The sequence below is a fragment of the Cynocephalus volans genome, chromosome 6 (assembly GCF_027409185.1).
Source record: "Cynocephalus volans isolate mCynVol1 chromosome 6, mCynVol1.pri, whole genome shotgun sequence".
Taxonomy (NCBI): Eukaryota; Metazoa; Chordata; class Mammalia; order Dermoptera; family Cynocephalidae; genus Cynocephalus; species Cynocephalus volans.
In genome coordinates, this window is record NC_084465.1 from 120,172,876 (window position 1) to 120,188,382 (window position 15,507).

Here is a 15,507-nt window from a genome sequence, read left to right on the forward strand (position 1 = left end):
AAATACCTTGAGACAATTTTTTTTCCTTGAGACAAATTAAAACAAAAACACATCATACCAAAATAAATAGAATGCAGCAAAAGCAGTGTTAACAGAGAAATTTATAGCTGCAAATGCCTACGTTAAAAAAATGAAAGATCTCAATTCAATAACCTAACCTTTCACTTTAAGAAACTAGAAAAAAAAAAAAAATCCCAAAGCAACTATAAAGAAAGAAATGATAAAGAGTACAGTGAAGGTAAATGAAATAGAGAATACAAAAATAAGAGAGAACCTCAACCAAAGTGTTTTTTTTTAAAGATGAGTAAGATTGACAAACCATTAAATACTGACCAAGAAAAAAAGAGAGAAGACTCAAATTACTAAAATTAAGAATAAAAGTGGGGAGGCTTATTACTTATAATACAGAAATAAAAAGGATTATAAGGAAATACCATGAACAAGTGTATGCCAACAAATTAGATAACCTAGAAAAAATGAACAAATTCTTAGAAACACAACTACCCAAAAAAAGCTCAAGAAGACATAGAAACTATGAATAGACCTATAAAAAGTAAGGAGATAAATTAATAATCAAAAAATTTCCCACAAAACAGACAAACCCTTAACTAATTAGAAAAAGAAAAGACTCGAATAACATCAGAAATGGAAGAGGAGACATTATAACCAATGTCACAGAAATACAAAGGATTATAAGAGACTACTATGAGCAATAATATGCCAACAATAGGAACGACTCTGAAGAAATGGATAAATTTCTAGAAACGTACAATCTACCAAGACTGAATCATGAAGAAATAGAAAGCCTGAACAGACCAATAACAAAAGAATCAACTTATTAGTCAAAAATCTTCCAACAAAAGTCCAGCACCAAATGGCTTCACAGGTGAATTCTACCAAACACTTACAGAAAAATTAATATCAATTCCTCTTAAACTCTTCCAAAAAAGAAAGAGGGACTATTCCCAAACTCTTTTTAGGAGATCAGCATTACCCTGATACTAACACCAAAGACAACACAAGGAAAGAACACTACAGGCCAATATCCCTGATGAACACAGATGTAAAAATCCTCAACAAAGTATCAGCAAACCAAGTTCAACAGCACATTAAAAGGATCATACGCCCTGACCAAGTGGGATTTATCCCAGGGATGCAAGAATGGTCCAACATACACAAATCAATCAATGTGATACATCATGTCAACAAATGAAGGATAAAAATCACATGATCATCTCAATAGATGCAGAAAAAGCATTTGACAAAATTCAACACCTTTTGATGATTAAAAACTCTAACAAATTATGTAGAGAAGGACTTTACCTCAAAACAACAAAGGCCTATATGAAAAACTCATAGCTAACATCAAACTCAATAGTGGAAAACTGGAAGTTCTTTCTCTAAGATCTGGAACAAGGCAGTGAGTGCACTCTTGCCACTTCTGTTCTACATAGTATTGATAGTCTTAGCCAGAGCAAGCAGGCAAGGAAAAGAAATGAGACATCCAAATCAGAAAGAAAGAAGTAAATTTATCTCTGCTTGCAGATGACATGACCTTGTAGATATGTAAAATATTCTAAAGATTCCACAAAAAAACTGTTGACCTAATAAACAAATTCAGCAAAGTTGCAGGATACAAAATCAACATAAAAAATCAGTTGTTTCTACACACCGACAATGAATTATCCAAAAAGAAATTTAAGAAAATAATCCCATTTACAATAGCATTAAAAAGAATAAAATACTTAGGAATAAACTTAACCAAGGAGGTGAAACACTCATACACCGAAAACTGTAAAACACCAATGAAAGAAACTAAATCAAGCACAAATAAATGGAAAGACACATCATGTTCATGGATTGGTAGAATTAAGATCATTAAATTGTCTGTGCTATCCAAAGCTATCTATAGATTCAGTGTAATCTCTATCAAAATCACAATGGCATTTTTCTACAGACATAGAAAAACAATTTAAAATTCATGTGGAGCCACAAAAGACCCCAAATAGCCAGAGCAATTTTGAGCAAGAGGAATAAAGCTGGAGACACCAAGCTTTCTGGTTTCAAAATATATTACAAAGCTGTAGTAATCAAAACAGTATGGTACTGACATACAAACAGACATATGTCCAATGGAACAAAAGAGAGATCCTAGAAATAAACCCATGCATATACAGCCAACTGATCTTCTACAAGGGTGCCAAGAATACACAATAAGAAAATAACACCCTTCAATAAATGGTGTTAGAAAAACTGGACATCCTCACGCAAAAGAATAAAATTGGACACTTATCCTACGCCATACACAAAAATCAACTGAAAATAGATTAAATTTAAACTTAAGACCTGAAACTGTAAAACAGCTAGATAAAAACATAAGGAAAAAGCATCCTGACATTGACCTTGGCGATGATTTTTTGGATATGACACAGGCAACAAAAGCAAAATAGAAAAGTGGGATTACATCAAACTACAAAGCTTCTGCACAGCAAACAACCAACAAAATGAAAAGGCAGCCCATAGAGTGAAAGAAAATATTTGCAAACCATGTATCCGAAAAAGGGTTAATATCCAAATCATATAAGGAACTTCCACAACTCAACAGCAAAAACAAAACAAAACAAAAAACCCGATTAAAAGATGGGCAAAGGAAATGAGTAGACATTTCTCCACAGAAGATGTACAGATGGGCAACAGGTATATGAAAAAGTGCTCAACATCACTAATCATCAGGGAAATGCAAATCAGAATGACAAGGTATCACTTCACGCGTGTTAGAATGGCTATTATCAGAAAAGAAAAAAAATATATATATAACAAATGTTGTCAAGGATGTGCAGAAAAGGGAAACCTTGTACACTGTTGGTGGAAATTAAATTGATGCAGCCACTGTGGAAAACAGTATGGAGGTGCCACAAAAAAAATTAAAAGCAGAATACTATATGATTTAGCAATCCCACTTCTGGGTATATATCCAAAGGAATTGAAATCAGAATCTCAAAGAAATATCTGCACTCCAATGTTCACTGCAAGATTATTCCCAATAGCTGAGACATGGAAGTGACCTAAATGTCTGTTGACAGATAAATGTAGGAAGAAAATGTGGTATATAAATGCGATGGAATATTATTCAGCCTTAAAAAAGAAGGAAATCTTGCCATGTGCAACAACACAGACAAACCTGGGGAACATTATGCCAAGGGAAATAAGCCAGAAATAGAGAGGAAAATAATACATGATACGGTTTATATGGTGAACCTAAAATAGTCAAACTCATTGAAGCAGAAAGTGGATTGGTGGTTCCCAGGACCTGGTGGGAGAGGAAATCAGGGAGGTATTAGTCAACAGGTATAAGTTTCAACTACATCAGGTGAATAACTCCCAGAGATCTACTGTACAGCATAGTGCTTACAGTTAACAATATGTATTTTATACTTAAAAATTTGCTAAGAGGGTAGATCTGATGTTAAAGTGTTTTTATCACCAAAATAATAATAATAATAATAATAATAATAATAATAATAATAAAGTAAGAGGGTGGAGGGAAACTTTTGAAGGTGATGGATAAGTTTATGGCATAGAATGTGCTAATGGCTTCACCGGTGTATACTTATCTTCAAACTTATTAAGTTGTATATGTTAAATATGTACACCTTTTTTTTATATCAATTATGCCTCAATAAAGTGAGCTTTATTTTTACCTTCAGGAGAGAGGGAGGAGAGGGCACAGGCAAAAGGGGAAGATGGAAAATTTTTTTCATTTGTCAAAACAAACTATAATAACTTTACTTTTTACCACTGCTCCCCCCACCTCAAAAAAAATCTCACAAAGAAAACCCCGGGCCCAGATGGCTTCATGGTGACTTCTACCCAACATTTACAGACTTAACATTAATCCTTCACAAACTCTCCCCCCAAAAAATATGAGACAGGACTTTTGATGTTGAGCCTCAAAATGGCTATGAGGCCAGAATTATCCTGACACCAAAACCAAAGACTTTGCAAGAAAAGAAAACAACAGATTAATATCCCTTATGAATATAGATGCAGAAACTCTCGATAAAAGACAAAGAAACCTAATTAGCAATATATAAATGGATTATATATAATGACCAAGTGGAATTATTCTAAAAATAAAAACTTGGTTCAAAATAAGAAAATCAATCAATGTAATATATACCACATTAGTAGAATAAAGGACAAAAATCACATGATCATCTCAATAGACAAAAAAAAAAAAAAAATCATTCACAAACTTCAACACCTGTTCATGGTAGAAAAATCCCTCAAAAACTAGGAATAAAAGGGAACTTCCTCAGCCTAATAAACGGCATCTGAAAAAATCCCACAGGCCAAGGGCCTAGGCCACGCCCCTGCCAACATCCAGGTGAACTAAGGAGCCCACCGAGATGCCCAGGGGTCCCGAGACGGGGCTGTATTCATCTGTTTTGTGTTGCTATAACAGAATACCTGAAACTGGGTAATTTTTAAGGAAAAGAGGTGTTTGGCTCACAATTCTGGGACAGCTGCATCTGGTGTGGGTCTCAGGCTGCTTCTACTCATGGCAACTGGCAGTACAAGCAGATCACACGGTGAGAGGAAGCAAGGGTAGTGGGGGGAGGTAGGTGCCAGGGTCTTTTTAAACAATGAGCTCCCCTGGAAACTAATAAAGCGAGAACTCACTCACTACCCTCACCCCCACAGGGAGAGCATTAATCCATTCATGAGGGATCTGTCCCCATGACAAACAGCTCCCAACACTGCCACATTGGGGATCAGATTTCCACATGAGTTGTGGAGGAACAGTAACAACAAAACTGTATCGGGGCTGAGGGCCAGCCACACCCCCACCTGCAACTAGATCTTAGCCACATGTGTTTTTAGGGGTGTGTGACCTATCTATCTGCTCATGTCCTTCACCAAATTTTTGCTTAGACTTTTCTAATTCATTTTTAATAGTTCTTTTTTCAACATAAATAAATGAACAAAACAAAACAGAACACCCACAGCTAGCATCATACTCAATAGGGAAAGACTGGAAGTTTCCCCCCTAAGATGAGGACTTACAAGGTTGCTCACTCTTGCCACTTCTATTCAATGTAGAGGTTATATCCAGGCTGTTAGTTAAGAAAAAGAAATAGTATCCAAATTGGAAAGGAAGAAGTAAAACTCTTTCTATTCACAGATGATATATGATCTTATATATAGAAAATCCTAAGAAATACACACACACTCTATTAGAGCTAATAAGTGAGTTCATCAAAGTGGTATGACATAAGATTAATATATAAAAATGAATTGTATTTCTATATATTATCAATGAACAATCCAAAAAATAAAATTAAGAAAACAATTCCATTTAATGTACAATCAATTTCTCAAAATTTTGTTTTAAAACATGCTTTTCAGATAATTCTAATTTACTAGATTTTGTACTTAAAGACTCTTCCTTTCCAAAAAATAAAAGTTTGCCTTTAAAGTACAAAGATTTACTTCCACTGAAGACCTTCTGGTCCTAAGGGCTGGCAGTTCCTATAGAAAATTTCCAAAGTATTTGACAAGGATAGTAAATTCAAAATGGGTATGAATATTGCTCTCCACGGTAGTAACTTGAAAGGTTATAGCCTTCAAAGTTGATCTCAGTGTATTTCTTAACTTCTGTCACATTACTTCATGGTCATGCCTTGTATTTTAGGTCAATAATGAAGCCACTCAGCTAAAATAACTCAATATTTTCAAGCTGTACTTTACTCCTAATCTGCCCTCTAATCCTTAATAGGAAAAAAATATCACCACCTCCCAGACTGTTACAAAACTGCTAGATCTCTGTTTTTAAACTTTTATGTTATTTATATTTCTTTTCTTATACATTAGATGGACAATCAAGTGTTCTGGTTTGAAAGGACTTCCCTAGAAGCTTGTTTTCTTAAAACTTTGTAATAACCAGTCACTGGAGCCCTGACCCATATCATCTGATTTCATCCTCACAACAAAGCTGTATAGTAGGCACACTTTTAAAACTCTGATTTTCTAGATAAGGAAATTGAGGTTCATAGAAGTAAACAATCCAAGGTTATCAGGATCAGAGAGTGGCAAATAGAGATTCAAACCCAGATCTTTCCAACTCTGGCACCTTCACACTGACCACCAAACACACTTCCTCTTAGATTGCCCAGTATCTGCATACACCAACCAAGCAGTTTTCTTGCATCTTGAACGGGGGTAGTAAGCCTTAAGTTTAGACTTGTGGTGTTTTAGGATAAGCACAAATGTTTTATAAGGAAATTTTCTTTAATGGTTATCTAATTTCAGATTGTGGATGAAAATGCAAATATCCTGCCTCTAGGGGAGGAAGGAAATATTGCAGTCCATATAAAACGAAACCAACCTGCCTCTCTGTACTGTCCACACATGGTAAGAAATTTTTTCTTTTTTCCTAAATACTTTCATTGTTACTACTAATCATAGTGTCATAATTATAGAGTATTTTATGATTTGCCAAATACTTTTGTCCCAACCTTTATTTTTGCAAATTTCAAATCTACAAGAATGTTGAAGTAATAGCACCATGAACACCTACTTATGTACTTCTCACCTATATTCAGCAATGAGCATCTTGCCTCGTTTATCTTACATTTGTACATTTTTAATGAGCTGTTTACGAGTAAGTGCAGACATCACAACACTTTGTCCTTAAATATTTCAGTGCGACTCTCCTAAGTAGAAGGATATCGTCTTCCTTATCATCAACATCACCACAGCTAAGAAAATTAAAGATAATTTTTAATATTAACTAATATCAGTCGATATTTAGATTTTTCCAGTTGTACTCAAATGTGTTTTACAGTTTTGGAAAATCCAGATTTCAATCAAGGTTTGTGGTTTCTTTAGTTCACACGTTTTTAGTTATTTCCATCAAAAACAGCCCCGTCACCGTTTTTTTGTTGTTGTTGTTTTCCATGACAAACATTTTTGAAGAATGAAAGCCTGTTGTGCTGTAAAATGCCCCACTTTCTAGATTTATCCATTGTTTCTTCATAATGGGATTCGGGATAAACATTTTTGGCAAGAATACTATGTAGGTGATGTGTATTTCCTGTCTCCTTACATTGGGGAACATTGTGTTCTCTCAATTTGGATACTGGTCCTTTGGTTAAGGAGGTGACTGCCATTTCTCTCCATTGTAAAGGTACATTTTCCCCTTTGTTATTAGGTAATCTGTGAAGTAACAATTTGAGACTTTGTGAATATCCTATTCTCCAATGCACTTTCACCCAACGATTTCAGCATACGCTGATGATTCTTTCCTGTATCAATTATTCAAATGAGGAGTTGCAGAAGGGTGATTTTCAAATTGCTGTTTTTTTTATACATTAATTAGGTGGCATTATTCTATTAAGAAGAGCTGTTCTTTTTTCTAAAAGGGTAATTTAAATTATTTTAAAAATATATGTTATTTATTCAGCCTTTTGAGATAGTAAAGCTAATTTATGTTCAATATAGAAAACTTTGAAAAATATAGAAAAAGACCAAAGAAGAAAATTCTTTTCACTCATAATGCCACCATCATTACTCACTATTAACATTTGGGTATATAGCCTTTATAATTTTTCTATGCATATGGGGGTACTTCAAAACACTTGTGGAAATATGGAATTAAAAGATAATATGAATCTTTCCATTAATGTTTTGAAGATCCCCCATATATATCCTTTTACAAAACTGGAATTAAATTCTGTCTGCTGTTGTGAAGCCTGTGTTTTTATCATGATTTTCAGAGGCCAGTAATCTTATTACATGAGAACATTTTTAATAATTTCACAGTATCCTATCAAATGGAAATATCGTGATCTATTCAACATACCTGCTATTGTTAGAAGTTATGGTTATTTCCAATGTTTTATATATACTGCTTCAATAAGCATCATTACCAGTTCTTTCAATGCCTCTGATTATGTCCTATGAAAAAGTATCTAAAAGCAGAGTTCCTGAGTTAAATCCTAGGTAAAACTTTTTAAATATTTTAATATTACAAATTTCTGTAAGGGAATAATATAATGCTTAATATTTCCAAACTTTTATTATTATTATTATTAGTTTAGAAATTAGTTTAATTCACAGAAATGAAGGAGTTGAAAGTAAATCTCTCCTCTTTGGGTTATATTCTGATTTTATTTTATTTTTATTTTTTTATCATTATACAATGTAAACATTTGTTGTGGCCTTTATCAATTTCTCCCTAATCGCCCCTCCCCCACTCCCTTTTCCACCTCTGTTGTCCTCAGTTCCACTCTCTCCTTTTAAGAGTTCAAGGAATTATTGTAATTGTTCTTTCTTTTTCTTTCTTCCTTTCCCTTCCTTCCTTCCTTCCTTCCTCTCTCCGTCCTTTCCTTTCTTTTCCTTTCCCTTCCTTCCCTCCCCGCCCCTCCCTCACTTGTGAGTCAGGACATGTATTTCTCTTTCTGTGCCTGGCTTATTTCACTTGACATAATTTTCTCTAAGTTCATCCATGCTGCTGTGAATGGCAGAATTTCATTCCTTTTTATGGCAGAGTAGTATTCCACTGTGTCTATATTCTACATTTTCTTTATACAGTCGTCCATTGATGGACATTTAAGTTGGTTCCAACTCTTAGCTGTTGTAAATACACCTGTGATAAACATGGGAGTGTAGATATCCCTGCGATATGATTTCCATTCCTTTGGGTATATACCCAGCAGCAGGACTGCTGCATCATATGGCAGTTCTATCTGTAGTTGTTTGAGGAACCTCCTTTTCCATAATAGCTGTACTAATTTACCCACCAACATTGTAGGAGGGTTACTGTTTCTCCACATCCTTGCCAGCATTTGTTATTGTCTTTTTGATACTGGCCAGTCTAACTGGACTGAGATGGTATCTCAGTGTAGTTTTGATTTGCATTTCCCTGATTCTTACTGATTTTGAGCATTTTTTCATGTGTCTGTTGGCCATTTGTGTATCTTCCTTTGAGAAATGCCTATTCAGCTCCTTTGCCCATTTTTCAATTGGGTTACTTGTTTTTCTACTGGTAAGTTGTTTGAGGTCCTCGTATATTCTAGATATTAATCCTTTGTCAGATGCATAGTTTGCAAATATTTTCTTGCATTCTGTAGGTTGTCTTTCTGCTCTGTTAATTGTTTCTTTTGCTGCACAGAAGCTTTTTAGTTTGATATAATCCCATTTGTTTAGTTTTCCTTTTGTTACCTGTGCTTTTGAAGTCTTGTTCATAAAGTATTTGCCCAGTCCTACTTTCTGAAGTGTTTTCCTTATGTTTTCTATTAGTAGTTTTATAGTTTCAGGTCTTATATATAAGACTTTAATGCATTTTGATTTGACTTTTAGTGAGAGGTACAGGTCCAGATTCATTCTCCTACATATGGTTGCCCAGTTTTCCCAGCACCACTTATTAAAGAAGCCATCCCTTCCCCAGTGTATATTCTTGTTGCCTTTGTCAAAGATCAGTTGGCTATAAGTATGCAAGTAGTTGATTTCTAGGTTGTCTATTCTGTTCCATTGGTCTGAGTGTCTTTTTTAATGCCAGTACCGTGCTGTTTTGGTTAATATAGCTTGTAATATAATTTGAAGTCAGACAATTTAATGCCTCCAGCTTTATTTTTTTGCTGAGGATTGCTTTGACTATTTCAGGTCTTTTGTTGTTCCATATGAATGTTAGGATTATTTTTTCTATTTCTGTGAAGAATGTCATTGGTATTTTGATGGAGATTGCATTGATCTGTAGATCTGTACATCTGATAATGTAGATGGACATTTTCACAATGTTGGTTCTTCCAATCCAAGAGCATGGAATGTCTTTCCATCTTTCTGTGTCCTCTTTAATTTCTTTCAGCAGTGATTTGTAGTTCTCATTGTAGAGATCTTTCACCTCCTTAGTTAAATTGATCCTTAGGTATTTTATTTATTATTTATTGGTGACTATTGTAAATGGGCTTCCTTTTTTGGTTTCTTTTTCTGCTGGTTCATTGTTGGAGTATACAGAAAGCTACTGATTTTTGCATGTTGATTTTGTATCCTGCAACTTTACTGAAATCATTTATCAGTTCTAAGAGTTTTTTGGTAGTCTTTAGATTTTTCTATATAGAGGATCATGTCATCTGCAAACAGGGATAATTTGACTTCATCTTTTCCAGTCTGGATGCCCTTTATTTCTTTCTCTTCCATGAATGCTCTGGCTAGTACTTCCAATACTATGGTAGATAAGGGTGGTGAGAGTGGGCATTCTCATCTTGTTCCTATTCTTAAGGAAAAAGTGTTTAGCTTTTCCCCATTCGGGATGATGTTGGTGGTGGGTTCGTCATATATGGATTTTATTTTGTTGAGGTACTTTCCTTCTATATTTAATTTGCTGAGAGTTTTTATCATGAAGAGATGTTGAATTTTGTCAAATGCTTTTTCTGTGTCTATTGAGATAATCATACAGTTTTGTCCTTGATTTTGTTGATGTGATGTATCATGTTTATTGACTTGGCTATGTTGAATCATCCTTGCATCCCTGGGATGGATCCTACTTGATCATGGTGTGTAAGTTTTTTGATGTATTGCTGTATTCTGTTTGCTAATATTTTGTTGGAGATTTTTGCATCTATGTTCACTAGAGATATTGGTCTGCAGTTTTCCTTTTTTGTTGTTGTATCTTTGTCTGGTTTGGGTATCAGGGTGATGCTGGCCTCTTAGAATGAGTTTGGGAGAATGGCCTCTGTTTCAATTTCTTGGAATACTTTGAAGAGAACTGGTATTAATTCCTCTTTAAAGACCTCTTAGAATTCAGGAGTAAAGCCCCTTTGTCCTGGGCTCTTCTTTGTTGGGAGACTGTGGATTGCAACTTCAATCTCATGCTTGTTATTGGTCTGTTCAGGTTTTCTTTTTCTTCTTGGTTCAGTCTTGGCAGTTTGTATGTCTCCAGAAATTTATCCATTTCTTCCAGGTTTTCATATTTTTTGGCATACAGTTGTTTATAATAATCTCTAATGATTCTTTGTACTTCTGTGTTATCAGTTTTGATGTCTCCTTTTTCATTTTTGATTTTTGTTCTTTGGGTCGTCTCTCTTCTTTTTCGTAGTTAGCCTAGCTAAGGGCTTGTCTATTTTGTTAATCTTCTCAAAAAAACAACTTTTTATTTCATGGATCTTTTGCATCATTTTTTGGTTTTCTCTATCATTTAGTTTTGCTCTGATCTTAATTATTTCTTTCCATCTACTAGCTTTGGGATTAGATTGTTCTTATTTTTCTAGTTCTTTGAGGTATAACATTAGCTTGTTTATTTGAAATCTATTACTTTGATGTGTTCATTGCAATAAACTTCCTTCTTAGTACTGCTTTTGCAGTATTCCACAGATTTTAGTATGATGTGTCTATTTTCATTAGTTTCAAGATATTTTCTGATTTCCTATTTAATTTCTTCTTAGTCCCATAGGTTGTTCAGAAACATGCTGTTTAATTTCCATGTATTTGTATTGTTTTCAGAGATTTTTTTGTTGTTGATTTCTAGTTTTAATCCATTGTGGTCTGAAAAGATACTTGAAGTGACTTCAATTTTTAAAAATTTGTTGAGACTTGATTTGTGACCTAACATGTGGTCTATCCTGGAGAATGTTCCATGTGCTGATGAGAAAAATGTGTATTCTGTAGTTGTTGCATAAAATGTTCTGTTGCTATCTGCCAGGTCAAATTGTTCTAAGGTATAGTTTAAATCCTGTGTTTCTCTGTTGATTTGTTGCCTAGATGATCTGTCCAATGCTGAGAGAGGGGTGTTTTGGTCCCCAACTATTATCATATTGGAGTCTATCTCTTTCTTTACATGTAATGATAGTGTTTGCTTTATATATCTGGGTACTCCACTGTTGGGTGCATACATATTTATGATTGTTATGTCTTCTTGCTGGATAGAACTCTTTATGATTAAATAACGGCCTTCTTTGTCTCTTTTAATAGTTTTTGTTTTAAAGTCTATTTTAACTAATATAAGAATAGCTATTCCTGCTCATTTTTGGCTCCCATTTGTGTGGTATATCTTTTCCCATCCCTTCACTATTAATCTGTGTGTGCCTTTCCAGGCAAGGTGAGTCTCCTGAAGACAGCATATAGTGGGTCTCTTTAATCCAATCAGTCTGTGTCATTTGAGTGGGGAAATTAAACCATTTACATTTAGGGTTGTTATAGAAAGGTATTGTCTTACTATTGGTATTTATTGATTTTCATTTGGATGTTTTAAATATCTTGTTTGTTTCTTCCCCTTTTATCATTTTAGCATTTGTTGATTTTTTGAGGTGGTAAGATACAGTTTCTTTCTCTTACTCATTTGCATTTTTTTCTACCAGTCGGTTTTCTTCTTTCTCATGTATTCATGGTAGTGATTATTGGTTTTCAAATTCCATATGCAAGACTCCCTTGAGGATTTCTCATAGGGGTGGTCATGTGGTGGTGAACTCCAGTTTTTGTTTGTCTGGGCAATACATGATTTCTCCCTCATTTACGAAGGTTATCCTTGCTGGGTATAGTATTCTTGACTGGCAGTTTCTTTCTTTTAGTATTTTGAACATATCATCCCTTTCTCACTGGCTTGTACTGTTTCTGTTAAGAGGTCTGCTGTTAGTCTGATGTGGACTCCCTTATAGGTGATTTGACACTTTTTTCTTGCTGTTTTTTAAGGCTCTGTCTTTGTCTTTGACCTTTGCTAGTTTGACTATAATGTCAGAGGAGCTTTTTGGATTGAATCTGTTTGGGGATCTTTGAGCCTCTTGGATGTGAAGTTCTGTCCCTCTCCCTATACCAGGAAAGTTTTCTGCTATTATTTCATTGAATAGGTTTTCAATGCCTTTTCCTTTCTCCTCCCCTTCTGGAACACCCATGATTCAGAGGTATATGCACATCAGGTTATCTGCTAGTCTCTTATATTTTCTTCTTCTTCTTTTTTTTTTTAAGGATAACTGGTAAGGGGATCTTAACCCTTGACTTGATGTTGTCAGCACCACGCTCACCCAGTGAGCTAATCAGCCATCCCTATATGGGATCCGAACCCATGGCCTTGGTGTTATCAGTACCACACTCTCCCGAGCGAGCCACGGGCTGGCCCCTGATTTTCTTCATTTTTGAAAATTCTTTTTTCTTTCTTTTGTTTTTGTTCTGTGTGGGTTATTCTGAAAAGACCATCTTCAAGATCAGAAATTCTTTGTTCTGCTTGCTCTTACCTGCTGCTTAAGCTCTCTGTTGTGTTTTTTATTGTGCTGAAAGAATCCTTCAGTTCCAGGAGTTCTGCTACATTCTTTTTTAAGGTATTAATCTCTTTCTAAATTTCCTCCTTCATATTCTGGATACTTTTTCTCATTTTGTTGTGTTGTCTGAGTCTTCTTGTATTTCACTGAATTTCCTTACGATTGTTGCTTGGAATTCCTTTTCAGTCTATTCAAGGGTTTCCTGCTCTATGGGGTCTGGTACTTGAGAATTATTGTATTCCTTTGGTGGTGTCACATTTTCTTGGTTTTTCATATTTCTAGTAACTCTATATTGATGTCTGGTCATCTGGTAGAGCAGTTGCTTCTTCTGTTACTCTATACTGGGCTTTGAGGAAAGAAACTTCCTCTTCTTTTTCCAGCTTCCTCTGGTGACTCTCCTTGTGTCAATGCAGTCAAGTGTCTGGTGGGCTGCCTGCATGGGGGCTGTGGCTACTACTGTGGCAGTGAGCCAATTTTGTGGCAGCTGTGGCTGTAGCAGAGGCTGTGGTGGGACACCTACGTGGAAGTGGTGTTTTTGGTGTGCTCCCAGCATGCTTGCTCCTTGTCTTGACTGTTCCCAGGTCATGGGGGCTGCCCTCGGCTCCTGCCTAGGGCCCCAGGCCTTAATATTTTCAAACGTTAACAAGACAACTTACACTGAGACTCTAAAGTCTCCTTTTCACCCATAAGACAGAAATCCAAAGAGTAGACCCAGATATCTCACGTACCTCCTGATATTATTGGGCTATTTGAGAATGAGTGCCTTACATAGTGTTATACTGAAGTTCATTAGAAGTTTAATAAACAGATTGTCCATCAGATCTAAAAATTTGGACAAATTGATCATGTGGTTTCTATGGCAGTCAGAGTCAAATGCTGTTAGAATTTGTGGACACTCCACAGAATATCCAAGCAAAATGGTGCTGCCTCATGTACAGGGGCATTTGTACTAACGTTTCATTGTGTTTCTGGGGTAAGAACCTTAATCCAAAACCATCTTCTTCTGATGGAATGTTAGTTATGGGCAATGTGGAAATTAAAGGCACCATTCAAAGACAAGGAGTAATAATCGTGTTTGATGGATGGAGCCTAAGAAAATAGTAGCCAATATCCCTTACATGTACTGTACCTGGCTCTATGCTCAAGCCTCAGAACAAACCTCTAAATAAAATACCATCATTATCCCTGTTTCCAGCTTGGAGGTGGGGGGATAGCTGAGGCCAAGAGAGGTGACCCAGCAAAGATCTCCCTGTGGGTTGATTGTTTTCTGTATGGGAAGCCCCAGGAGAGTGGGGATCCTGTGTCATTTTTCTTCTGCCTCTCTTTAGGTTAGCCACAATGTTCAATTTATACCAGTAAATGATTGTGGAAGTAGTCTAAATGTAGGTTTTTGGATTTGTTATTCTATCAGGTGGGCTGGAAGGAATATGCTTCAGCAAGAGGCCACATGCTTTACCTCACAGGGGACAGAGGAATCATGGATGAAGATGGCTACTTCTGGTTGTCTGGTAGAACTGATGGTGTCATCAGTACATCAGGGTCAGAGGTTATAAACGCTGTGGTTACTACTACTAGGCCTGGGGGCTGTGGGAGTCTATAGAAGACTTTGGACTGCTTGAGGTACATAAGAATTACAGACAATTTAGAAAATGCAAACAAGCAAAACTAAAAATAATTCACAATCTCATATTTTGAAGTACATTCTTCCAGTCTTCTTTCTTCTTATATATAAACATTATTTTAGAAGTGAGCTCAGGGAAAAGTGCTCTAGCATAACTTGCCTTTTTTCACTCAATGATATAATAGAAATATTTTTCTGTGCAATAAAATATACTCATATAACTTTATTTTTAAATTTGTAGTTGAGTTTATCATGTGCAGTAAGTGCACAAATCTTACACAAACAGCTCAATGAATGTTTACACATGTATACACGACTGTAACCACCACCTAGATCAAGATACAGGATATTTTCAGCACTCTGGGCTCCCTCATGTTCTCGTAGCCTCCATGAAAGGTGTTTTGCTTTCATAAACTGTGAACTGAATTTCTTTGCCTAAAGGCAGTTTCAGGGACTAAGAAAAGTAGAATACATTCCAAGGAGCAATTAACTTTAAGGAGCAGATAGATTAGATTCTATGGACCATCCTGATTCAGAGCTTGCTGACCTCAAAAATTGCAGAAATACTGCAAAATAGAAATCAAGATCTAGACTCTAGGTAGACTCATTCCTATTAGATGCCATTGCTTCCAGGAC

At 35.6% G+C, this 15,507-nt stretch overlaps 1 protein-coding gene across 1 annotated transcript in view; it reads left to right on the forward strand.

Annotated features, from left to right (window-relative positions):
• The window catches only part of LOC134381044 (acyl-coenzyme A synthetase ACSM6, mitochondrial-like), a 41,207-nt gene extending 26,357 nt beyond the window's left edge, over window positions 1-14,850 (forward strand). Inside the window, exons 9-10 of the mRNA XM_063101130.1 lie at window positions 6,313-6,414; window positions 14,662-14,850. Coding sequence (XP_062957200.1) covers window positions 6,313-6,414; window positions 14,662-14,850 — 291 coding nt within the window. The remainder of the gene's footprint in view (window positions 1-6,312; window positions 6,415-14,661) is intronic.
• The last annotated feature ends 657 nt before the right edge of the window (window positions 14,851-15,507 follow it).